General features: G+C 36.4%; 1 protein-coding gene across 1 annotated transcript; it reads right to left on the bottom strand.

Annotated features, from left to right (window-relative positions):
- On the bottom strand, window positions 1-27,826 carry LOC128868672 (kinesin heavy chain). Its single transcript, XM_054111017.1, has 4 exons — window positions 26,925-27,826; window positions 6,424-6,883; window positions 4,472-6,345; window positions 1-4,403 (listed from the first exon to the last, which is right to left on the bottom strand). The coding sequence occupies exons 1-4, from the start codon at window positions 27,069-27,071 to the stop codon at window positions 3,960-3,962; spliced, it is 2,925 nt and encodes a 974-aa protein (XP_053966992.1). The 5' UTR covers window positions 27,072-27,826; the 3' UTR covers window positions 1-3,959.
- Window positions 27,827-27,950: the final 124 nt, after the last annotated feature.

Here is a 27,950-nt window from a genome sequence, read left to right as displayed (position 1 = left end):
TACAAACTGCAAATGCGGTCGGAAAAAACCTAATTTTTAAACATCTCCTGGGAGTTCTATAGGGACACTAGGAGGTTGGGACTTTCACAGTTATAATGGTGTAACCTTGCTCTTTCTAATGGGCGTGGTGGGTGGTGCCACGCCCCCTCCCTCTCCGCCCCCCATTCAAATATATCGTGGTAGTAAAGGAAAGTTTTTCCATTTATAGTTTCACTTTAACAATTTGCTGTTGGCGGAGTCATTGAGTGCCTTGTACCATAAACTTCGTCGAAGTCCTCAAAATACCTCCAGGATGTAGCTTCTCTACCGGAAGAATTATTTCTTTTCTTAATGCTCTTGTACGTTACCAAGAGATTTAAGCATTTTCTCTGCGCTGTGGTGCTGTCCAGTCTTACATTGGGATTTACATTTTTAACTTCGGACACAACTTTCTTCCACAATAAATTTTTTTTCCTTCTACCCGATTTAAACTCGTCCTCCATATTCAACCGTACTCTCAGCAATAACTGTGTCTCCACATTACTGAGATTTTCACTAAAAATTTAAAAATAATAATTTATACAATTATTATTAACATAATTTAACTAAATTTCAATACAAAAATTAAAATAAAACAGTTTTGCTTACTTTTCATCAGACATCGTAGTTAAATGCAGTAAACAATTTTTTGATAGAAATTATGAGTGACAACTGATAGAATTGTTGTCTTTTTGAACGCTTGATTATTGCAGTGCTGCAATATTGGCATTTCTGAACGTTCTGATTGTTATGCAATTGTATTTTGCGCGTCATGTTGCATTTATGAACACAGCCCAACTCTGAAAAACTGATTGCTTGATTCGCGCACTTCACTCCGCTGAGATACTAAAATCGTAGTGAACGCTTTTTTAAAGCCACCCAATAAAAACAAGAATGAATTTCATATACCTTTTTATTACTCTTGATCCCTTCATGAACATATGTATATGTATACGTAAATACATACATACATATATAACTACTAATTATTTTTTTATTTTCATTTTTCATTGCATGATTTCTCATTTTCATATTTATAGTTCTACAATTTTTGAATCCTGCTGCCGCATTATTGAATTTCTGCGTGTGTTCTTGTGAAATGTTGTGTTTATAAGCAAATTTTGTTAATTTTTTTTTCTTTTTTTTGTAATATTTTTTATGCATTCCTTCTGAGAAACGCTTGGTAATTTTTAGTTAATTATTATTATATATTATTTTTTGTTATAATATAGCAAAAACATTGTGCAAAACACGCCGTCGCCAGTATGGGAAGGCAACGGGTGTTCCGGATTCTGTGCCATAACTCTCCCATCTCCCATCGCGCATACTTACTTATTTTACTAAATATTGAATTAATACAACGTGGCGTTGAGTAAATTTATATGAAAGCACATTGCATCTTAACGCTGCTGGCATAATTTAGATAAGTTTAATTTGCATAAATACTCGTCTTTTTTTCAAACTACTTTATTAAAATTGTTTACCCATTCAAATTCGTGATGTACTATAATTTTCCTTACCGAACTTCCAATATAATACAATGCAGAATACGCAAAAATTAAAGCAGAGCGTGGACACGCGCAAACTGTTGTTAATTATTATTATAATTTTTTTTTTTTCAATTTGTGGAATTATAGTTTTTTCTTTGAAACTATGATCGCTACTTTATTTTCAAATTTTTTTTAAGTTTTCTTTGATGTTTTTTTTTTGTGAAAAAATTCAGTAATTTTTTTTATATGCTTTTGGTATTAGTATTATTTTTTTGCCATTTTTGTTAAAATTTTATATAAAAAAATTAGATTCATATATTTAATTTTGAATTGTTTTCTTTTTGATTAGTAAATTCAGTGGAAAAAGTACTGTTATACTCTGAATTTCTGCTTGCTGTGTTTTCAACTTTTCCTTTCTCAAAAATGTACCATAAGAAAGAGATTTCGAATTTAGAAAGCAAATGAAGCAAGGTAAAAAGTTGTATACGTATATATACATAAATTAAAAAATTTAATTGTTTTAAGATGTTGCGCAGTAAAAAAAAAAATTGTATTTTGAAAAAAAAAAAAAAAATTATTACATATGTTTTTGCTATTTAATTTCAATTGTTTTAAGTAGATGACTGTACAGTAAGAAAAAAAATAATTTTTTTTAGTACATATTTAATTTCCATTTTTTTAAGTTGTTGACTCAGTAAAAAAAAAATATATTTTTTTGGTATTTAATTTCCATTGTTTTAAGTTGTTGACTCAGTAAAAAAAAAATTATTTTTTTTTCTATTTAATTTCAATTGTTTTAAGAGATAACTACGTAAGCAGAAAAAAAATTATATTTTTTTGCTACTTAATTACAATTGTTTTACGTAGTTCACTGTACAGTAAGAAAAATTTAAAACGAATCCATTTCATCATCGGAGGTCGTCAGATGACGAATGCAATAGGAGCATGCGGTGTTTTTTTATTTTGTTTTTGAACCAACTACATTTCATTAACAATAAGAGAAAGTTAAATAATAAAAATCTGCTCAAAACCGTTTAATTTTAGATATCTTTTCATTCGATTTGAGTATCAGCTGATCCCATTCAAATCGAGAAAAATTATTTTGATACAGGTCATAGGTCATAAAAACCGAAGTTTTTAACACAAGCTTTACTTTCCATATGTGAAGGTAGTTAGTTATGCGGCATCTTTTTTAAAGCGTTTCACAATTAGTTCTAATAAAAATATGTTACTTTAAAAAAGCGAAAGGCAATTATTTCCAGTTTTCATGCAAAACTGAGGAAATCGTTTTTTGTTTTTTTTTTCACTGGCTGAGCTAATTAATCACCAGAAACCCTTAAATAAAAACTATTAAAATCATACATACCCATCCTTTTATGCTTGTATGTATGTATGTCTATGCAACCAAAGATGCTTTTCAAAGTCTTTTCAGCATCGCTTTAATTGAATTGAATTTTCAGAGACATCACCACGCCAGCACTTTTAGTTGCCATTAAGTGTAAAAAAGGTCATTCAAAACTACATAGTAGATACATATTTACAATATCGTATTTTATAAAAATAATAACGAAAATTGAATGAATTTAAAACAGAAAATTTTAATACAAATTTAAAAATGTTAGTAATTGAGCAAATTTCCAAAAGGCACAAATGGAATAATCAGCACAGCAAACTCATCAGCAAAATGCATTTTTCGAAATTTTGCACCAGGCAAAATCATGCTTTTGCTGTCCAAATAAGAACTCCATTATAAATACAAAACAAAATAAAAAAAAATTCTAATCATATAACTGTTGCGCAGAAGATGGTTCACCACAGCGAACCAAGAGCTGAAAGAAGAGCACAAGAACTGAAATTATCTGAAATTTAAAGCAATAAAAACGCAATGAAACACATTTGCTGGAAAACTTATTGCTCAGCATCCTTTTCGAATACACAATTTTCATTGCACAAAATATAAGTAAGGAAACAAGGAGAATATACCCTTCCTGTAGCAACCAAAAGTGACGTTCGTACATTATATTCATTTTTCACAAATATGTATATATTGTATACTATGTATTTTTTTTTTGTATTTTTTTCATTTAATTTTCTTCATATTCTGTATGGTTTAAAATTATATTTTATATCATTAGTTTTTTCTTTTTTTGTATTACAATTAATTATTATGGTTTTCATGTAAAATAAATAATTATTTTTTTCTCTAAATAGAAATATTAAATCATTTGTTATTTGCTTCGCCATTCCTATTCTTGCCTCAATGCATTTCAACGCTTCTAATCCCTCCATCACCACTTCACTCTTATATCGATTCGGGCTCTTAACCCGCCTTCTTTTTCTTTTCAGCATTTCCTCTCTCCCGCACTTTCTTGCTTGCATCATTCATTGGAAAATTGCAAATTCTTTTTAAAAGCATACGCATTACGTTAAAATATAGTAGCATTGCTCGCTTTATGAATTAACAGCACTTGCTTGCGGCAATTGACCGCCCATTGCACTGCCGCCGCCACCACCGCGAATGGAAATATTGCCCTGTCCGGCGCGAATGGGTTTGGCGATTTGTGCCTGTGGACCACGTCGTCCCAGATGTTTTTGTCGCACTGCTTCTTTGATGCGATCCACTTCGTATTGATAGCGTTTGCGGTCACGCATCGCACCTTCTTTCGCCTCCTTGAGCGCTGACTCCAGTGCCTTAACACGCTCCATAGTGGTGCGTAGTCGCTTCTCTAACTTCGGCAGTTCACAGCGCAGATCGGCATTGTCACGCACCAATTGCTTATGCACCTTTGTCAGCTGATCGAGATTGTTTTCGAGGAAAGAGATTTTCTGTTTTTGTGCTAAAGAGCAGCCATCCTCTTCGTTGTCTTCGTTGATCACGGTCTTCTTGATGCGCGCCTGTATGGATGTGATTTAGTTTTTTTTTGTATGTCATTTAAGTGAATTTCTTTCTCATTAACACTTACCTGTAAATCTTGCACGAAGAGTTTCCTGAGGTTATGAAGCGTCTGCAGTTCCTTTGCTACGGTATCTTCGAGACCCTTTAAGTCCTTGCGTGCCTGTTCGCGTCTCTCGTTGGTTAAGATGATGTCCTGTAGCTTATTGGATTTATCGGCTTCCTCTTGCTTCAATTTCTCATAGTCAGCTGTCATCTGCTGGTGTGCCAAGATCAATTTTTGGTATACATCCTTCATCTCGCTCATCTCATGCTGCTTGGCCAGTATCTCGTCACGCAATTCGGACACTTGTCTGGTGTGCGCTTCACGCAGCTCATCCATTTGCGAATCGAACATGGAACGTAGCTCCTCCGCTTTTTGTTTCTCTTCAGCGTTCACAGCGGACACATGCTCGGCTGCCTTCAGTTTGGCGCATTCCTCGCGCAGCGAATCAATTTGTTCTTCAAGTGTACGCTTCTTGTTTTCAGCCTCTCGCATTGATTCTTGCAGCGACTTCATGCGTGCCTCATGTTGAGAGATCAATAGACGGTATTCACCCAGGTCTTTTTCGTACTCGGACAATTTCTTATTCGAGTCCACCTGCTGCGTTTCCATGTTGACACAACGCTGGGCCATATTCTTCGCCTCTGTCTTCATTTTACTAATGTATAGGCGCGCCATGGTGAAGTCTTCCTCTACCTTAGTCGCATCGCCCGCACCGGTAACACTGTTCATCTTCATATCGACGCCAGAGTCACTTGTGGCCAATGCCTGTCCAACTTCGGCTAGATCACGCAAAAGATTGGTCAACATCTCATTGATGCGTTTCTTCTGATGCGATGACATATCCTTCAGTTGCTGCAGCTCTGATGTAGTCGTATTGAGTAGTGTCTGCTTTTGTTGCAATTCCTCGTTCAGGGCATCGATATCCTTGTTTTTGGTGTCAATTTCCTGCGACTTTTGGTCATAGTTAACAGCCAACTCCTCGAGTGCTTGTAGAACTTCTTTCACTTCTTCCTTGGCCGATTCGTTTTCCTGTTGAATGCGTGCCATTTCCGACTGCAGTGCCTCGTATTCCCGGCGTGCATTCGCAATGAGTTCTTCCTGCTCTAAAATCTGATCCTTCAGATTCTCCACATACTGGCTCTGCTGATTAATTTCTTCATCTTTCTCATCCAACTGCTGGTAGAGGCGTTCACGTTCAGCTTCCAGACGTGTACGCTCATCGCTGCTGATTGAGCCCACCATAAGACCGGCAGCTGGAGTGGCAGGTACTGGACCAGCAGCGGGCGCAGGAGTCTCAACTTCCAAATTGGGTGTACTCGCCTCCATGACGTCATCTACGTTGACCTGCTCTTCGGCATTAACCGTTTCACCGGCGCGCCAGCGAGCCAACTCCAATTCCAGCTTCTCAATCTTACCCTTGAGGCGTGCATTTTTTTCCTTCTCCTTCTCATATCGTCGTTTCCATTCTTCAGCAGTAAGTTCCTCGTTGACACATACCACATTCTTCACGGTCTTGGCGCGTCGACCGAACTCTAATGTCGATTTGGTTTCAGCCTCATTAAAACTGGCTGGCGAACAACAAATCACAATTGTGGTGCGTGCATTACCACCCAAAGACTCTTGCAAGATACGCGTCAACTTCGAATCACGATACGGTATGTGCGTCTTATTACCGTCCGCCAGTGCGGAAATCACATTACCCAAGGCGGACAATGACTTGTTGATGTTTTTGGCTTCATCAAGTACAGTACCTTCGGCACCAGTTTTTGATACTTTCTCCGAACCAGCCAAATCCACAAGATACAATTTGCCGGATAGCTTCTTTTGATTCTCCAAGTTCTCTTGTTTTACGTTAATTAAAAATACTGAATGCGAACGTGAAGAATGTTCATTCATGTCTGCAAACCAAAAGAAATTGCATAGAGAAATAAACTGACAATCTTGGGCTCATAAAAAGAACGCTAAACTAGACTTACTTGTCACAGCAATGTGCCGATTCGATTTTCCCTCCTCAATCACCTCGAATACATCTTCAGGTGACGACACAAAACGTTCTGTAGCGCCTTTAACGTACGGCACACGATTCTTGTCCTCGTGCACGCTCAGATTAACTTTCGAGACATCAAGCAAATCACGAATCTTATCCATATAAATTTCATAGTATGAGACCTTAATGTGAAACTCGAGGTTCATCTCCATTGTGTAGATGTGATTGAAGATATCGTTGACTATACGCGGTATGATACCTTGCTTGACAGGATCACCGATAACACCCTCCATGGTGTGTGTCTTACCGGAAGATGTCTGACCGTAGGCAAAAATCGTACCGTTGTAACCGGCCAGAACATCTGTGACAATAGACTTTGCGGCTTCATTGTACACTTTCTCTTGGGATGCATTTGGCTTGAAGACTTTGTCGAACAAATATACTTTGCCCTAAAAAAAAGAATTAAAGAATTATTTATTTATTTATTTATATGTAAGAGTAATAGTTATAAATAACCAATACACTAAAATTTAACAAGAACTCTGGCTACTAAGGCCTTCGGCTCGAGATTCATACTTATAAGACTATTTTAGATAATTTAGAGATAATTTACATTAAGTATTAAAAAACAAACAAAAACTTTGTGTTATTCCGGATGAAAGTAACAATAATTTTAAATATTTAGTTTAGCTAAGATTTGAAATTTAAGGAAAGCGTCAATATTATCTGAATTTGCTACTTTCAGATGGTCAGAGGGTTTGCTGCTGCCAAAAACTGTTGTTCGGATCTGACTTAGGCCAGGGCATTCGTCCAGGAGATGTTGTACTGATAAATCTGGTATATTGCAGTATGAGCATGGCGGCTTCAAGGCTCCATTTAGTAAATGACTATGAGTTGGAATTGAATGTCCGATTCGTAGACGCACAAAAGTTCTGATACCTCTGCAAGGAGAGTCAGATGGGAAAATCGGTTTAGTTCCACGGGGATTATTTAATTTGTAGTAGTGATGATAGGCGGCCCAATCATGCGTGAGTTTTCCGGCTAAATAATTTTACGCATACCTCCGTAGGTCTTTAGGAGTGAAGTGGTTAAAGAAATGTAATGGCTGCATCCGTGCTTTATTTGCACGTTCATCAGCAACTTCGTTGCCTTTGATTCCAGCATGACCAGGAACCCACATAATTTTTATTGCGTCTTTCTTTTCATATATAATATTTCTAATCATATTGATGAGTAACATATCGTTTTTTGGGTTCTGCAAGGCTTCGATGACGGATTTGCTGTCGCTGCATATTAGATGTTTTTTGCTCGTTTGGGAGGCAAACATTACTGCTTCATGCAGTGCAGCTGCTTCTGCTGTGAAAGCTGAGCAGTATGTAGGCAGTGCACCGACAGAAATTGTGGCACCGTCGCTATTTGTCACAGCAAATGTTGTGCTGGTGTCCGATTTGGATCCGTCAGTGAATATAAAATCCCATTCTGCACGAAAAGGTTCAGTAGCTTCGCTGTAGTGCTGTATGTATTCGACCGATGCTGTTTCAATTTTTTTAAGGCAGAATAATTTGTTATAGAAACAGGATTTGAGGGAAACCCACTGAGGGTATGTTGGTGTTCTCATAAGGATCGGAGTCGATATGATGTTCAATTCTTTGGCGAGTGTGATGCATCGCGACAGGACCGACGGCTTTTTGCTTTGCATTGTAAGGTGTGACGACCTTTCGACTATGTTGAATAGAAGTTTGCTCTTGCAGTGCATAATTTTTGGTATTAACATCAGCGTCTTGCTCAATACTCTGGATGCGATATCTGGTAGTCCTGCTTCCGTTAAGACCTTTGGTTGGGGATGTAGGGAAAGCCCGGATACACCGTCTAGCAGCTGTGTGATATGGTGCTTGCAGTAGTTTTAGATGATTTTTGGCACAGTGCCCGTATATAGACAGGGCGAAATCAATTTTTGATAATATTAACGCTTTCGTTATATTTATTAGGGTTAAAGTATGTACAAAAAAATGTTTAGACGAAAGATATTTTATAATATTTAATCGAGATAACAAGCTTATTCTAATATATTTACAATGGTCTTTAAATGTAAGTTTTTTGTCAAAAACAACGCCGAGTATCTTAAGAGTGTTAGTGTGGGGGATTATAGTGTTAGAAATGGAAAGGGAAGGGAAGATACACTTATGTTTACGGCAGATGTGGAATGTTGCACACTTGTTCAAAGCAATGCTGGCTCCTGATGATTTAGACCATTCAGAGATCTGACTTCAAATATTTAGAAAATGAGTTTTTATCTGCGAAAGGTCGTTTAGGTCAGAGAAAATTACCAGGTCATCAGCGTAAACAAAATGACTAATAGATGGGAGTGGGGAAATTAAGGAAGTAATTTCATTAAAAGCTATGATGAACAAAATTACTGAAAGAGGGGAACCCTGAGGTATGCCATTGTGTAATTTTAAAATATTAGAATTGTAATTGTTGATACTAACAAAGAATTTGCGGTTCAGTAAAAAAGACTTAATTGTATGGTACATTTTGTTTCCAACTTTCCAGCGTTTTAATTGCCGAAGAACAATATGAGGACCTATCCTATCGAAAGCTTTTTCGAAGTCTAGGTTAAGAACTGAAACGTGTTTTCCAGAGGATAAAGCGGTTGAGGCAAAGTGTTCAAAATATAGAAGTGGATCAATCACACCAAGACCCCTTTGAAACGCAAATTGATTGTCCGATATGAAACCTTTTTGTTTAGCGTACCACAGTAACCGAGTTGAAATTATTTTTTCGAAAACTTTAGACATGCAGGGGAGTAAGGATATAGGTCTGTAGTTCGAAATAATGGTATTGGGTTTATTAGGTTTAAGGATAGGAATAATCTTTGCAGTTTTCCAGGCCTGCGGATAAATACCCTGGTTGAAAATGTTGTTATAGAGATTTACGAGTCTGTTTTTAAGATTGTGTGGGAGATTTTTGAGAAGGGGATATGGGATTTTGTCCGCTCCTGGGGTTTTGCCGGTCATTGAGCCTATTGTAGTCTCAAATTCTTCTATCGTAATTGGTAAATCAGAAAGGATGGCTTTAGGGCAGGGAAAGGTGTTGTCGTAGGGTTCAGATAGGATTTTGTTCTTTACGGTATTGAAATTTGTATGGAAATTAGAAGAATGTGAATAATCCCTCCAAGTGGTTGCAAATTCTTCGGAAATATCCTGTGCACTGTAGATCGGACCTCTTTGGGAGTGGACGAATTTTATATGGTTGTGTTGGCCTGATCCTGTGAACGATTTTATGTCTGCCCAAATATGCTTGGGACTAGATGCCGGAGTGATTTTGGCCGTAAGTGTTTCTAATGCTTTCCGTTTTGCTAATTTTAACTCTCTCCTAAATACAGCGTTCGCTTTTTTAAATCTTACAAGGTTGTCTAATGTTCTACTTTGTTTATAACTGACCCACAATGATTGTTTGTGGTTTCTTAGGGATGAGAGAACAGTAGACCAGTAAGGAAGCCTTGTAGCAAACTGTTTTGATCTGGATTGAGGGATGGCAATGTGAGCAGCGGATCTGATTAACGATTTTATGGATGAGGCCTCAGCGTTTATATTATGCAAAGATGGCTTACTGCTACATGTATCTGCCAAAAGAGAGAGGAATTAAGGCCAGTCCGCTTTGTCAGTTAAAAATTTTGCTCTAAGCTTAACTTGGTATTGGATCGGTAGGTTGAGGGTAGTAACTAGGGGGAAGTGATCACTGTTATGTAGCTCGTCAAGTGTTCGGGATGACAATTTGGGTCCTAGGGAGGCGGAAGCGAGGATAATGTCAGGATGGGTGAAGGAGCCATGAGTGGAAAAGTGAGTGGGTGAACCGTCGTTAAGGACGATGAGGTTGTTAGATAGGACAATATCTTCAATTATTCCGCCTCTACGGTTTGTTGATGGAGAGCCCCAAAGTGGGCTCCAGGCATTGACATCACCGAGAAAGATGTAGGGAGGGGGAAATAAGATTAGGATATTTTGAAGTTCCCTGCTATTAAAAGTCTGATTGGGCGGAATATAGCAGGTTATAATTGACAATTTAAAGCCAATGTCTATTTCAACTGCTAACGCGGAGATGTTGGATGAAATGGGGATAGCTTTATGTGCGAAAGATTTTTTTACAAAAAGGGCAATGCCTTGTTTGCATGAAGAATTTTGAGGGAGGTTGTGGAAATAGCTATTGTACTTGATTGGGGAAAAAGCTGTTTTGTTGTGTGGGAGGTGTGTCTCTTGCAGAGCAATAATATCGGGAGAAAATTCATTTATGAGAATGTTAAGGTCTGGATAATTGTTTAGTAGACCATTTAGATTCCATTGCAAAATTTTCATTGTTTAATCTGAGATATTATCAGATAAATAATCGGATTGGGATATTTTATTTAATGTAGAAATATTGTATAAAGAAGATTTCGAATTATTTAAGTCATCGACTGAATTTATTGGTGCTATAGTTTGATTTGAGAGGTTAGGGCTTTTATTAGTGTGACTGTTGCTTTCTGCATTAAGGCTTGCAATGTTGTTAGTGTTAAAGCTATGTTGATTGTTTTTGTTGTTGTTTGTAACTATGGATAGAGATGTAGAAAACAGGTTTGTATTACTTTGCTGTTGGTTACTTGAAATGCAATTTTCGGCTATGGAAAGAGGTGGTGAAGAGGTTTGTTTGTCACTTTGTTGTTGATTATATGAAATATTGTTAGAGAGTGAAGGAAGAAGTCGTGAAGTTTTGGAGTTATTTTGTTGTTGAATATTTAATATGTTGTTTGTAGCTGCAGTAGGGAGAGGAGAAGAAATAAGAGAATCTTTAGTTACAGTAGAAAAGGAAGTAGAGTACTCGTTGAGTTGAGGTGGAATTTGCAATTTATGTATTCTTATTGCTTCTCTCATTGAGCATTTATTGTCAGTTTTTATTACAATAATCTCTTTCATTTGTTTATACTTTGGGCAAAGCTTGCTGGAAGCGGAGTGGTTTCCAGCGCAGTTTACGCAGAAGATTCGAGTGCAAGGTACTGGAAGATGGGGAGGAAGAGCGCACATATCGCATGCTGGTGTTTTCTGACAGCGTTTAGCTGTGTGCCCAAGCAGTTGGCAGCTCTTGCATCTCATTGGATTGGAATAATATGCTCTTACCTTAGTTGTATACCAAGAGACATCGATTTTTTCTGGAAGATAGTAAGAATCAAATGTAAGGAGTACAACTCCGCTGGGAAATGATTTGCCCTCATTGTATTTCTGAAATTTATAAACACTAACTACTCCATGATCTTTTAGGTTTTCCACTATTTCGCTCTCTGGTATTTCATTTAAGCACGGAGCGTAAATGGTGCCCTTGGAATAATTAAGGGTATTGTGAAGGTCAATGTTAACTTTACAAATTCCATTTAAATGTTTGGTTGCCAGAAATTTCTTAGCAATATTGAAATTTTTCACCATTAATAAAAGATTTCCATCTTTTAAGTCCGTGATTTTCATAGGTTCTGAGCTTATATTTTGCAGGGCTTTATGCACTGCAAAACACGAATATTTTTTCAGGGGCTTATTATTATCAACAGCACTTACCACGAGATATTTTGGGTTGTCTTTTTTTACTGTTGGTAAAGATGGAAAAAACTCTGTAGTTACTGATTTTGCTTTTTTCCTCTTTGGTTGGGGACTAGGGGATAACAAGGAAAACCTGTTATTCCCTAGCGGAGGTCCCTCTAGGGACATTTCGGCTTACACTCCAAAAACAATCAATCAGCAGAGGCAAAAATCACACGAATTAGTAAGTAAATGAGAAATTGGAAAGTGGGGAAAAGAATAATCGCACTGACGAGAAAACACACCTTCGCTGTGGAAACGACCGTATGGTTCGGAAGGCAGTCGATGACTGAGAATTAAAGAATTAGAAATCATTTAATTTTAAATGAATTTAAATATTCCATAGTTGATATGTAATACAAGGAATTTATTACAAATATTTCATAGAGCTAAGTTGTCAGTGTCAAATCAACTTCAGCTAACATCGGTAGTCCACTACTTGGAGGGTGAAACTAATTTAAAAAAATCATGCACGAAACTTTGCTCTTAAAATATTGAAGCAGGATTAAATCAAACAATGATTCAATATGACCAAAACTGTAAAATTTACTCATTTGCATTGTTAGTGGTAATGCTAATGTATCGAAGCATTGCCATCTGAAAAAAAAACTGTTGTCCGTCCATCAATCTATTATAAAATTTCACCGTTCCCACGTCAGCCGGCCCTGCAAAACTAGTATGAGCCGGATTTCTTTATGCAGGTGCAAAGATGAATACAAAGCACAGTGGCAGTATTCTATGCCCTCTTTGCAGAAAAAAATCCGTTTCGACCCAAAAATTTTATTGATAGTACATATCATTTCTTGTACTAATTATCACGAATCATCCGCATTTGGTACTCGAGTACCCATAAACCTAGAAAAAAGTGGAGAATTGAGGAAGCAAAGCGATATTCAATTTTAAGGAGGAACAGCTAATTCTTGAAGCGAAATAAATAAATATGCAAGAATTAGAGATCATTTTTGTCCACGATGTCGGGAACACAAGTTCTTGATTTTTGCAAATTTTCTTTAGTAAATTCCCCAAAGATGTTAAAAAGCAGTCAATCAGCTGTTCATGAAACTTGCCGTTTTTCGCAAATTTTGACTTCGTTTTTGGAAATATTTATGTATTTCTCTTTGAGAGAGAAGAGGTTTTTATTCTACAGCAAGTCGCAGAGGGGTAATTAATCCATGATAAACTAATGGAACGGGCTTACTCTGAAATCTAATTTTTCTACGTTGGTATATCTGTCAGTTGTTTACTTGCCAATTTTAGTGAAAGATAGTGAGTGCATAACTAGTTTTATCCATACAAAGCACGTACAAAAATCTTTGTATATGGAAGAAAAAGCCTAGCACCATAAACAAAAAAATCAACGGTATTTTGTAGTCGCTTGAGACTTGCACTTTCTTATAATAAAATTCTGAAAATTCTGGTTAAGAAAGTGAATGTTTTGATGAAATTTTGTACTAAGTTTGAAACTTTGCGGTGCAGCATGAACTGCATTTATTATATTTATTATACAAAATTAAGTGCTGTGTTTATAGTTTTGCAACAGGGTGCATATGAGAAAAATTTATAAAGGCATGATGTAATCGTGCTTGGGACAAGTATGACATATGCATGCATCCTATCGAATCGACCGATGGTTGTAAATATACTCGTATTTTTAGCATTTCTTCAACACTAACAATCTCGACCGCTCTGATGCTTTTAAATCGGTATTTTCCAGTTGGGTAATTACTCAAATTATTTTACCACATACTATATATTTGTCGTTTAACTGCCAATTGCTACACCAACATGGCTCAGCAATAGGCAATCTGTTTTATATTTATCAACAGTTTTCTGTTGATCTTCTAGTTACGGATATGTGTGTGCAATCAAACATCCTGACAGATGTGTAGGTACAAAAATAAAAGCAAAAGTTCCATCAAATTCCGATGTGCACATGCCACGGTGGGTTGTTTGGCACAAAGTCGTTGTTGTTGTTTTTTTCTTTGCAAACGAATGCATCCTGCTGACCTACTTTTCAGTGAATACCAAGCCCTCACATACAAGTAAGTGGAATAATAAAATGGGTTGAACGACGGGCGTATATAAATTTGGGTAATAGTTTGGTTACATTTGTGTTGCTTTTAAAGTCATTGAGGGTTTTTCAAATCCATAAAGCTTTAACGCATGGACAGAATATGGTTTTCATTTGTTTTAGTAAACGTTCGCATTTCATTTTACTATCTTCTATTCGATATGCCATCAATCACATAATCATTTTCTTGTTGCTGTATTACGAATATTTACTTATGCGCTAACGACTTGGTACCTGACTGCTTCGTACCAAAGAGACCGCAGTGAAAGGGGAACCTTAAATTTGGGGCAAATACATTAGTTAGGCTAACCGGCAGTTGATTGGCAACGAGTACGAGTAGAACTTGAAACGCACTCACATATTGGCCGCTTGCCAAAGAAAATTTCACAATAGATTACCGGCGATGAGAAAAAACTAAATATATAATGATATTATATATATACAATATATTTATGTAAAAATAAATAACAAAACGTTGTACAAATTAATTGCGATGATGTTAGAAAAAATCAATATTTACCCCTTAAACGGGAATATGGAGTAGAAAGCGCAATAGTCAATATCAAATTATTATAGGTACATGTGGTGATGTGAAAAAGTAACATATTATGCAGCAAATAGAAAATCAAAATAAAAAATGATAGTGCATGAGAAAATGCGATGATAACAAAAGCAACTACCAAAGTCTCCCGCTGATAAATGCGGCATTTGCACGATTTGAGAGAAAGTGTGGAGCTTTCAGAACATCAACAGCATTATACGAGTATTTAAAACTTAAAACAAATTAGCTTAAGTTCAATTAAGTTTGTAGTAATTGAATAGATCGTTACGCAGCCCTGTGTTGGTCATCAATGTTTGACTCATCTACGTATACCGAGAGCATTTAAGTGATTCAAATGTACACACAAAAAATCGGCTGTATTGTGCTCTTATAACTTAGATCATAAATATTAAAAAAGTCGAGTCATGTTCTCACAGATTCAAGCGATCGCAAGCGGACAAGTAATAGTAAGCAAGTATCCAGGAGATTTTTTAGGAATTGTGTGATAATTTCACACACACATGCACACATAATTAAAACAAGTGTAACGATAACTTTGCTATGCTGTGCAGATCTTATTACTCATTATAATTCGGGCGGACCCGAATATTAAAAACACCGAGTCGAAAAAAAATGACCGCTACGAAATGATGATATATTTTGAACCAGTAGATCGTTTCTTATAAACTACAGCATCTTATTTTATACATTAATTTTAGAAAGTAATTTCAAAAGTCGTTGAAATCAAATAAAAAGCTTCACCCTATTTAATCTACCAACCCCAAAATTTTACGGACATAGAAACGAGTGGGAACAACTTTACTTCACACTTCACCATTCAACAACCACTCAACGTTTTAGGAGAGTTTCATAAATAATGCAAATGAATGCAAGAAAGAAAAATTAAGAACCAAATTCCAAAAATAAAAATAAAAATAAGACGAAAAACTAGACAAATGTATGAGCAATGGTAGGAAATATTTTCAGCTGAAGTAAACCAATGACTCAAAAATTCAATGACAGCAAGGAAAGAAAAGTACGCGGTTGTGAAAATGTGCTTGAGACTTTGCACTGATTTGTTGTTGCTACAATATTATTTTGATATACATTTTCAAATGTTGTTGTAAAGTGCGAGAAATTTACGCTCATCAGAGCAATATGCAAAAAGCTGTTCTTTTTGCGCAATTTGCAATGTCTGAATCGTTATAGTCATGAATTAATTTTTAAGAATTTTTTTGTTCTATTACTTAGAGTATGTATGTATGTACATATGTTGTATGCACAATCCAGTAATAATATTTCGATTAGAAAAAAATGCAGATTAGATTGAAATAAGCAGACATATATACAATGACGAAATGCACGCGTTTTAAAGTGCAAACATTTGTTTATTCTGAATATCATAGCCGATAGACTTCGTCTGAGCTGCACACACCCATTTATGGAAATTAATTTTAATGTATTCATACTACTTGCCCTAACCACTAGTAATGCGTTGCAAAATTTAAAACGCAACACTTTGTACAAAAGCATCAAATTTTCCACAAAATTAAAAATTTTTCTTTTAATTTCATTAAAACTTTCTCTTTTTTGCTATGTAAAATTTGTGCACTTGTTATTTTGTATGAAAATGCGTACAATTCAAGTGACTGCAAAATACCGTTATTTTTTGACATTTTTTATTCGCTGAAGTGTCACGCCTTTTCTTCCATACAAAGTACAGGACTGAATATTTTTATATGAAAGAAAACGGAAACAAAAATAAATTGATAAAATAACAACAAACAGCCCTTTCTATGAAATCAAAATAAACGCAAAAGGGTGTAGCAAAAGTTGCTTTGAGGGGAAAAAGTAAAGAAATGGTTGGAGTCCTACCGGCTCATTCACAAGCGGAACAGGTACCGTATCGGACGAAACATTTGCAACTAAAATGTGGGCAATGAAAACTGTAGATTGCTCAGCCGTTATTTGTTTGGAACCTGTTAATTTCACTTTATTTGTAAAAAAAGATGTTGATTTACATAAATAAAACAAATTTATTCAAATTCAACAGTTCATATCTTAAATTTAAAAATCAAATGTGCCCAACACCTGTATCTAATAAGACAAAACAATTGCAACTAAAGGAAATCAGTAAACTATTTTTATTAAACTTAGTATTTCGTGGCAAAACCATTGCTCTGAATAACAGCTCTGCATCGTCTCGGAATTGAAGCTATCAAATTGTCAACTATCGTTTGTGGTATATTTCCCCATGCCTCCAGGACTCTTTGGAAAAATTGGTCAGTATTTGCCACATTAGTCCGATCAATTCTGTTTTTTACTATTTCCCATAGGTTTATCCTGTTGGAAGACCCACTTCAAGGGCATTTCCCACTCAGCATGTGGCAGCATTACCGATTCCATAATGTCCCTGTAAACGTACTGGTCCATTATGCCCATAATACGATGGAGTGATCCCAAACCAGCAGCAGAAAAGCATCCCCAGACCATAATGTAAGCACTATGCTTAACAGTCTTTACACAGTATGATTTTTGAAGACGCTTGTTACGCGGGTGCCGAACGTAGGATACGCCATTACTTCCGACCAAATTAAATTTGGATTCGTCGCTGAAAAGAACAGCTTTCCACTTGCTTAATGGCCAATCTATGTGATCCCTTGCGAACTGCAATCGTTTTTGTTGGTTACGCTTACTAATAAGCGGCTTCTTTGCTGGTCGGTACGTCCGTAAATCAGCTTCAGCCAGGCGACGACTGCCAGTTTTTGAGCTGATTGGTAACCCAAGCTTCTTTACCAATTGGGGGGCACTTCTAAATGGATATTTTTTTACCTCTCTCGCTATCAGTTTGTCAGTTCTTTCATTCGTTTTTCTTGGTCGGCCTCCTCGATGCACCACCGCGATAGTTTTGTTTTTTATAAAGTTTGCAATAATTCGAGAAATTGATGACTTATGAATATTATATTTTATGGATATATCTTTCTGGGTCATTCCTTTGTTATATTCATCTACAACACGCTCGCGTAATACTTCACCGAACTTATTTCGAGCCATTACTTCATTTAACTCAACTTTACAAAAAAATTTTATTATCGCCACAAATTCTGCACAAAACTGATGTTCACAAATTGACACGATTAAACTAAACTCAGAACAGTTAGAAAACAAAACCAAGCTCAAGCATTTTTACCGTTATATAGCTAAGCTCACAAGGTTGCAATTGTTTTGTCGCGCATAGTTGCCAGATAATTTAATTTTTTTTTAAATACAGCTACAAAAAGGAAGGATCTTGAAAAGATTTTTTGGAAAATATTACTCAGATGCTCTAGTATCCATATCGTGAAATTGAATTGCAATTGAGTGAAGAATGACATTATGACAAAAAATAAATTGAAGGCTGCATTGCAGTTGTAAATGTTTTGTCCGATACTGTAGAAGGTATTCGTACATATTTTTATGCCAATGTTATGCTGTGAATCACTTCTCTCTAATATCGGACAATAAGTCCCGTTAACTTTTTTAATGTTTCTTTTTGCCATGTTTCACTCGAAATGCATATTATTAAGTTGGCCAACAAAATAGCACAGTTCTATTTCAATCATTAGCTTGGATAATTACAGCACATTTTTTCGGTAAATTGTTATATATATATTTATAGGTATATACACATAAGTTATTGTATAAATATACATATATTTGCCGTTCGGAGTCGACTTAAAACTGTACGTATCTCCATTTATGGAAAAATATCAAGACGTACACCATAAATTGGAGGAGGAGCTCGACCAAACACCCGCAAAGGGTGTAAGCGAACGGCAGATATTTTTTATGCGTTTTTTCATGGCAGAAATACAATCGGAGGTTTGCCATTACTTGCGACAGCTATTAGAAAAATATTTTTTTTTCAATTTGGTATTTCACGCGTTCATTTCAGCAGGACAAGGATATTGGTAAGAAAAGTAAACGTAACCCTTTTAAGTCCTTTCAATAACGGTGAAAATAAATGAAAAATATAGCCCGAATATATTAAACATACTTGTTCGATGGAGATTTAATGAAAATAAACTGTATGGGCGCGTCAGCAGAAAAAAACTGATACTGTCGAAAACAGATAACAAGGCATGTTTGTTTTTCGTGAATGCCCATAGAAGCAAAGACGTAAAATTTTGAAAAACATAAAAAAATTAATCAATCAATGGCAAGCTTCCGAGTGTATTTCTGCCATGAAAATGGTCCTCATAAAAACCCATTTATGAGTCGGCTTTAAATTGGAGGTACCTCCATTTATGGAGCAATATCAAGGCGTACACCACAAGTAGGAGGAGAAGCTCGGCCAAACACCTAACAGAAGTATACGCGCCAATTATTTGTTTATTCTTTTTCAAGAATTTAACTTACTACCATATCCTACTGCAATTATAAAAAAGTGCAAGGCCCTTTAAATTTCAACTTTTATTTGAATACACAAATTCATTTTGTGACTGTAAATTCATTATTTGTTTACAAGCTATTTGAGGTATACGAGTATGTTTCAGTGCTGTTTTTTTACAAAGGAAAGAACCAAGTATCGCGCATTGTGCAAAATTCTTTATTTTGCAAGTTTTATTAGCAACAAAAATGTATAAAAACAAAATGTTGAAAGTGTTAAAAGGATTCTGCTCCTTCATTTCCAACTATGCATCGATGGGTTTCAGAGTTCAAATGTGACCGTCCAAACATGGAAAAGGAACTACGTAGTGGGAATCCAAGAATTGCAGAACGGCTGATGCCATAGGCATCTCAGGTGAACGAGTGCACCTAATATTTTAAATGAAGAATTAAAATTAAAACAATTCAGCAAATAGCTGTTGAACAGTATTTTACAGAGCTTCCGGAAAATCATTACAGTGTTGGTAAAAAATTATTGGAAGAACATTAGTATAAGTGTATTAAAGTTGAAAAAGATTATATCGGATAAAAAAACTAACTTCATGGCAAGGATTAAATTAAAAAATTAACTATTTTAATTTTCGCTTTGTTACTTTTCAACCAAACTTTAATATTTAAACCCAAAATTTAGAATAGTTAGAAGTTGGTCCTTAAAAAGAAAAGTAAAATAATAAAAAATTCAAAAATACATCGCACATCATATCCCCGTTTATTTAGAGCGCAATTAAGCTCTTTAAGAACAAAATGTAAACATCAAAACCAACACGTTTTTCACTTTTATGAGTTTGCTAAGGAGGAAACAACTTGCACTTAAGTCGCCGGCGTTTGACATAAAATTGATGTCAAGTTTTTATGTTGTTAAGAAAACTCCCAAGAAAACACAAAAAACCAGGCGAGAAAAGACGTGAATAATAAGAAGAAAAACGAAAGAACCAGCACGGCACACAGAGAGTTCGAATAAAGCGTCAAGTAATCTATTTTTAAAATCATTCATGAAACATTACATACGCATGAACAGCAAAATGCTCGCTTCTGCTCATGAGGCAGAAGCAGCGGAAGAAAATCCGCAAAAAGTATCACAGCAAAAGATGTTAACTTTTCTGTTGGCAAAGTGTGAATGATAAATAAAAATATTCCGTCTTTTATGTTCGACAAAAAAAATTTAACAAATGCTGTAGATAAAAACCCTATGCAGTAAAGATGTAGAGGGTTTACTTAGAAAAATGTTAGAAAAAATTGAGAAAAATAATACAATGAAGACTGTAGGTAGTCAGTTAGTCCGTCAGCGACGAGTGCACTCCAGTCAGTCGGTAATGGACGTTGGAGTTTAATTGCCATTTTCGTAATTGGCAATCGCTTCTTGGTGGTAGATGCATATGAAAGTTTACTATTAGCGAATTGTCTAGCTGTATGTATTCGTATGTAGATGTAATATATGTATGTATAGTTGCCTGTTCAGACGGTTTAGTTTGCCAAACCCACAATCGTACAACCGTACATAGGTATAGAAATCAAACAAACATACTTGTATGAGTACAAATCCACGAAACCGTTGTTATTCGTGCAGCGAGACGCAAAAGAAAGAAATATGTGGCGCTGTGCGCCAACTTGAAAGGCGTTTGATCGGTCAGACCGCATTTGACGCAACACATATTTTTCAGCGCATGGAAAAGGCGAAACATTGGAGCCAGCAAATGAGAAGAAAGCATGAAAATGATTAGTATTATGAAAATTTGATATACCTATTTATTATTGATAGATAGCTAAATAAACAAAAATTATTTGGACAAAGTACTCAAGGTGAAAATAAGGGTTATACATACTCAATTTGTGTTACAGCAAATAAAAACTCCAACAACTTTTGCAATAACATATTTAGGCATTACTTGAATTGAATGTTTTATTACATATTTGCACATATGGAATACCAAAGCAGGCAACAGGAGCATTTCGGCTTGAGCTTTTACACTATTACATGAAGAAATATTTTCACCACACCCTATCGCATTGTTGGCAGCTTTCCTCACTAAGGTTACGGTTCAGTAATAAAATTTGCAAACTAGTAAAATATTTTATTTATCACGATGACCTAACTGTAGGTCTTCGGATCGGCCCTAGTTCGACCACATCTAACCAAAAGGAAAAGGGGTATTATGCAGATGAGTAGCTATTAGGGGGTATGGAAACAGCGACTTGAGTTTGATGACTTTCCCAAATCAACCGAACAGAATTAGTTAGGAGCATTTCGAACTTTTCGTCGATATGGCAGATATGGGATTAAAGATATGATCTATAATGGAAAAGATAGTTCGAACATACGGGATTTCTAATTGGTATTTCCAATTTCGAGACCTTTTTAAATTTTCCTGTTTAAAAAGATTTAAATGATGTTGTTTTTGTAACGTTTTATCCCCACAAACTTTTAAGTAATGCTGCTTAAGTGATAACCCATTCTTCTTCTTTCATAGCGTTACAACGCGGGGTACGTCAAAAAAGCTTTCTTCAAAATGCTCCTCCAAAGCGGTCTATCTTGAGGTGTTGCTTCGTAGTTACGTATTCCCAACTTCTTAAGATCGTGTTCCATTGCGTCTATCCAACGGTGCCTCGGTCTGCCTTTGGTTGTTGTTGTTGTAGCAGCATAAATATTCCCCATACTTACATACGGTGTATGCTGCTGGAGTGACAGTCCTTGGCCGGATATAAATCCAGGTCGTTTCGGTAACGTAGAACCGACTGCCGTGGAAACTTCTGCCTTTGGTTTTCACGCTCATTAGCTTGCCTATCAAGGCTTTCTTCACGGTACTGTCAGCAGGTATAGGTTGAGTTAGATTGTAGCTTTAGAGAAAAGTGGGGACTTGAACAAGTTAAGGTGGGTGTTGTTGTTGTTTTGGCAGCATGATTATTCCCATGAACATTATACATGTACGGGGAATGCTGCTTGGCCGGATATAAATCCGGGTCGTTCCGGTAGCGTAGAACCGACTGTCATTAGAACGTAGGCGCAAGGTGGGCGTAATACGCTTTGTTGGCGGCGTTGATGCAATCCCTGAGTGCGGAAGTTGAATCACCGCTACATACGAACATAACTCCTCCGTACTGCACTGTTTCAAAAGTATAAGTGATAATCCCTGGTAAATCCGGGAAACTTCTGTAAACGTTTCCCGTTATTTTGTAACGAAAAACTAAATTTCATCCTTAATTTTTACCTGCATGCATTAAAAATGAGAGATAATAAACACTTTCGAGCTTTTTCTCTTTCAATGAAAAAAGGAGAATTACCAACAAAAGCGTTAATACATACATGCATATGTTCATATGCAAATAAAATATGCTTGAGTACGTATGTACGTACTAGTATTTTTCGCATTTCAATTTAACGCTTTTGGAGTCGAAGAAGCATACAAATATACATAGGTATTGCAGCAAAAGTGCCTGTGAGGGCTAAATAAATTATTAAACTTCTTGTGCTTCATTCGCACCGAAATACTTGCCTTGTGCACAGCTCTGTCGATAGCTACTCTGTAATTGGCAAACATATTCACTGATGAACACATATACTTGCTTACATATGTAAATGTTCATTTAGTATAATATTGTTAGTATGAATCTTTGACATTGCTACATTCCTACTCCTACAGTGGAGAACATTGCCGCCTGTGTTGGACAGTTAATACTGCCCCCATGCCATTCCATGCTGCTCACCGGCGCACATATGAAAATGCCGCGTGCAGTCTTCGCCTTCATTGCCTTCGTCGCTCCTAAATGATGTATGGACATGACTCACGCGCGCCATAGACACCGTTCATGCTGCTGGTAAGTTGGCACGATACTTGGTATGAGGCTGAATTGGTTGTGTTAGCGCTGACGCTGGCGACGAATCACAACGTCGTCGTAGACGACAGCGATGGCAACGGCATCGGCATCGGTGACTATAAGCGGTGTATGACTCGTTTAGATACGCGCAATTCTTTCTTCCTTCCTACGTCTTTGCCCGCATTAGTCCACTTTTCTTTCGGCTTTTCTCTTTTTAGCGTTGTGTTCTCATTCGCTTACACTTAGTGTATCTTTTAATCTTTTTTTTGTGTTTTTTTGAGTACTTAAATTGTCTTTATATTCCCTGTAAAGCTTATGCGCGGTCGACGCACATCAGCGTCGTCGGCTGTAACCACAATGGAAAACATGGGGAAATAAAATTTTACAGCCGGAATTTCGGCCATTTTAGCCTATAGTACTTGCTGTAAATTAATATGGAATCGTTGTCTTTTGTTTTGTTTTCTATATTTCCCAATTTTGTTTTTTTTTATATTCGTCTCCAGATTTTTAGACTTGAATTGAATGATTGATTAGAATGAGAATGCTGAGAGAAATATGTTCGATTGAAAGTAATTGCTAAGCCGGTTTTTAATTAGAATTAAAACAAAATGTAAACAAAAATATAATACAATAATATGTTGTTGTTTAAAAATTAAAACCTTGTTGTTTTAATATTAAAACCAATAAATTTAACAAACCGTTGAATATTTGAATATACATATGCAAGTATGCATGTATGTTATGATTTTTAACAGTTTTTTCATATATTGTACAGTTAAACTTTTATAACTCGAATCACCATAATCCAATGACTTATGGGGACTTCGAGGTACAGAATATTTGTTTTTTTTTAAGAAACTGCAAACACAAGTAAAAGGTATAATGTAATAAAATAATCAGAAATCAGTGACTGCAAGCTTAATTTCCTTTTGAAGTTTTCATTAAAAAAGATATTCTTATTTGTTTAAAGCCTTACAAGGACCGTCAGTGATACTATCATTTGTTTGCAAATATCATATAAACAATTTTCTTCACCAAACCCCCATCATCATTTTCTGAACTTCCCCTAAATAACTTGACATAGAGAAGCATTTGTGAAATTCTTATTCGAGTTATAGACAAACCCGGGTTTCAGTTATGGAAGTTTGATTGTATATGTACATATGTATATATTTTTTGTCTTAATGAAAAAAGGCAATCTTGTTGTTGTAGCAGCTGACTAAACCCTGTCAGACCGTCGTAGTTACCAGTCCTTTTCGTCTAACTCATCTAACGATGGACCCAGGTAACCTGGTGTTTCGGCAGGTTGGGTCCAGAGGGAGATTTGTGTTGTGTGAGTAGGTTTGATATGGCATGTGAAAAGTCGGTTAGTGTGCGGTGCAATATAACGCTGATAATAGAAAAACAATAGCGAAATGGACTACCAGTTTTCGTTATCAAAATATCGCTGACCCTCGTTGTGTAAAAATTATTGAAGAATACCAGGACATGAGTACTCTGTACATTACCAGGGGACTAAGTATCGCCTTTTATAAATCGGTCAATTTCCTATCTGAGAAACATTGCAGAACGTGAATGACGTCAAGAAAATACTGGATTGTAAAAAATGCTTTAAGAGCGGCCACTGCTTGGCCAAATAAATTGAAATTGTTTGATCTTTGCAAGAGAAATTGATTGATAGCTTAATACAGTTCTTAAAAAAACTCTTTAACGTTCTGAAATTTATTAAAAACTTATTTTATCATTTATTAAGATGGGGCCTTTGTGCGACACCCTATTTATAATCGATTTAGTTCTCTGCAAAAAAAAAATGGTTTAGCTTTTATATCTGCTGAAGGACTGACTGTTAACGATTAAGGGGGAAAAAATGCGTATCTAAAACCAATTTTCACAATTAATCGTGTATGCTCTTACATTTTATTTGTATATATATATAATTGGCGAGTATACCCTTTTTGGGTGTTTGGCCGAGATCATCCTCCAATTTGTACCGAGCGTCTTGAAGTTGTTCCACAAATGGAGGGACCTAGAGTTTCAAGCCGGCTCCGAACGGCAGATATTTTTATGAGGAGCTTTTTCATGGCAGAAATACACTCGGAGGTTTGCCATTGCCTGCCGAGGGGCGGCCGCTTTAGAAAAATGTGTTTATTAATTTTGGTGGCTGGAGTTTAGAACAGTGCCGATCTTGGAATTTCTGGCAAACTATAATGTTTTTTTTAATGAAACTTGGTGGAGATGTTAGTGAGGTGTTAAGGAACACTCTTTATAACTTTAAATTAATCGGGAAATAATAATTTTTTAATTATTTACATTCAAAATGCCCTTGGGAACATCAGTATAATTTGCCACATTACACTCTATATTTTTTAACATTTCACTATAAATCACCAAATATACACTCACACGCGTGTTTTTACCGATTTTTATGCTAATATTTTAATTATATCTATTAAAATTAAATGCAAATACATTTGCCTATGCAATCACATTCCAATTTTAAGCGCGAATAAGAAGAAGATTGGAATGCCAACAGTATGGTGTTGCCGGATGCCTGCAAATGAAAACAAAAAATAAGTTCTTAAGTTTAGTCTTAATCATGGGGGTCGGGGTTATTGTGCCTCCTTATTACATACACGCATATGACGTTTTAATTTTGGGTTCAATGGTTTTAACACAGAAAGGAGTTTTACGCAAAAATACTGTGGATTGCGTAGCCGGAGTTGGACTGATGAGGGTTATTTTTTTGAAGCGCGGCCGAAGGCCGCCCACGCAAAAAGGAGTTCTACGCAAAAATACTGTGGATTGCGTAGCCGGAGTTGGACTGATGAGGGTTATTTTTTTGAAGCGCGGCCGAAGGCCGCCCACGCGAAAGGGAGTTCTACGCAAAAATACTGTGGATTGCGTAGCCGGAGTTGGACTGATGAGGGTTATTTTTTTGAAGCGCGGCCGAAGGCCGCCCACGCGAAAAGGAGTTCTACGCAAAAATACTGTGGATTGCGTAGCCGGAGTTGGACTGATGAGGGTTATTTTTTTGAAGTGCGGCCGAAGGCCGCCCACGCGAAAAGGAGTTCTACGCAAAAATACTGTGGATTGCGTAGCCGGAGTTGGACTGATGAGGGTTATTTTTTTGAAGTGCGGCCGAAGGCCGCCCACGCGAAAAGGAGTTCTACGCAAAAATACTGTGGATTGCGTAGCCGGAGTTGGACTGATGAGGGTTATTTTTTTGAAGCGCGGCCGAAGGCCGCCTACGCGATAAAGAGTTCCACGCAAAAATACTGTGTTAATCAATTTAATTACTTTATTATTTTTTGTGATACGCTTAATATCATTGTTTTTAAGTTTAAATGAGTTGTATGTTTTTATTTTCAAATTCATTTCTCAACTTTAAATTACAGCAAAAAATACTGCAGTTTTACAATGAACCTTCCACTGAACATCCCTGCGTGCGAACTTCGTTTTCATTTCAGGTGTATGGCAACACCAACTTTTCGCTAAATTATAGAACTTTAACATTAAATTACTTAAAAACTATAAGCCTCCGGCAGGTTCTGTTTTCAGTTTTAAGATGAGGATACACCCCTCTATCACCCCCTTTTTACCGTTTTTTCCAAAGCGATCGGCACTATACTAAATTCTAGCCATTTTGGTTTCACCGAGATTCGAACCAACGTTCTCTCTGTGAACTCCGAATGGTAATCACGCACCAACCCATTCGGCTACGGCGGCCGCCTAAATTTCATAAGCAACCAATAAAATCACAATCAAATATAAGGAATCAAACACATCATCATTGTTATGAAATTTCACATTGTGGGGTGGCAACACCCAATAATAACCCAACCTTCCGATGTCTCCTGCTTTTTGTTGTACATCTTATTTCTGTTAGGAATAGTATGGGGTAAAAATGACGTCATCATCCAATCAGCAAAGGTGCGTTGGGGGAGTGGTGCATATGCGTAAGTATTTTGCAAACAAAAGCCGTAAAACTACAGTTTGTTACATTTTAAATTTTTGGAAATAAAAAATAAACATACCGCAATGGAAATGCAATTTTCTTCAGTGCTGTTAGGAAATTTCACGACGAACTTGGAGCCGGCCCTTTCCTCGCTGTCGTTGAGCGGACGAAAACGACAGACTACTTTGATACTGTCCTCCGCTGGAATCTCTCGTTCCGCAGACATTTTGATGGCTACAGCGGTACTGATGAGACCGTTAAACTATTTAAGAATTGAGAATTTTATCGATAGGGTGCAGCAAATTCGATTGCACTGCAATTACACTTCCAATTAGCACCGCTCCACTGCAGTTTTCTTTCTTATTTCTACGCTATCCCTATAGTGAAAACGATCCTTTGGTTGAACAATTATTGGCTATTCTTCCACTCCTGCTTCCTATTTCCAGTTTTTAATTATTTTCTTTTTCCAACTTCCCTATTGCTGCTTTTGCTTTAACGACTGTGACGACGACTCCGACTTCAACGACGACGTTTTCTGCTGGGCAGAGACGCAGGCACATGCAATTCACACGTCAATCACACAACGGAATGGACGCGTTACGATTTCCATACAAAAAAATGCAATTTAAGTTAGCAAGGAATAACCTTCATTCAACGCTCCGAAGGTTTTATGGAAAATTTTTCAAATTTTTTATTGTTAAAAAATATAAAAATTTTCACTTTGCTCGTTAAACCGAACCGAAACGAACCGAACAGCAGCAAACGAGACGACAAATACACATCTCCTAGAGTATTGGAAAGGTGACAGCATTTGACAGCACACCAGAGTGGACAGATGTGGGATTAACTCAAGGCGATATAATTAAAGGCAATTTAATGATAGCCACATATGTTTGCCTAAAATATTACTTTATATTTATTTTTTCTAAAAGAATAATCTGCGCACAAACTATAAAATCTGTTTCAAAGGTATTAAAACGCGGCTGCTTGAATAATCCACTTTTGTTCACTGTGAATATGGCAACACTGATATCGTTTGCGGTTTTGCGTAAACCTTTCCACTCTATTTCGCATTTAAATACAGCAGTTGTCTCTTTTTTTTCTT

This window comes from Anastrepha ludens, chromosome 6 (assembly GCF_028408465.1).
Source record: "Anastrepha ludens isolate Willacy chromosome 6, idAnaLude1.1, whole genome shotgun sequence".
Lineage (NCBI taxonomy): Eukaryota > Metazoa > Arthropoda > Insecta > Diptera > Tephritidae > Anastrepha > Anastrepha ludens.
This window is presented reverse-complemented; position numbering and strand designations above follow the sequence as displayed.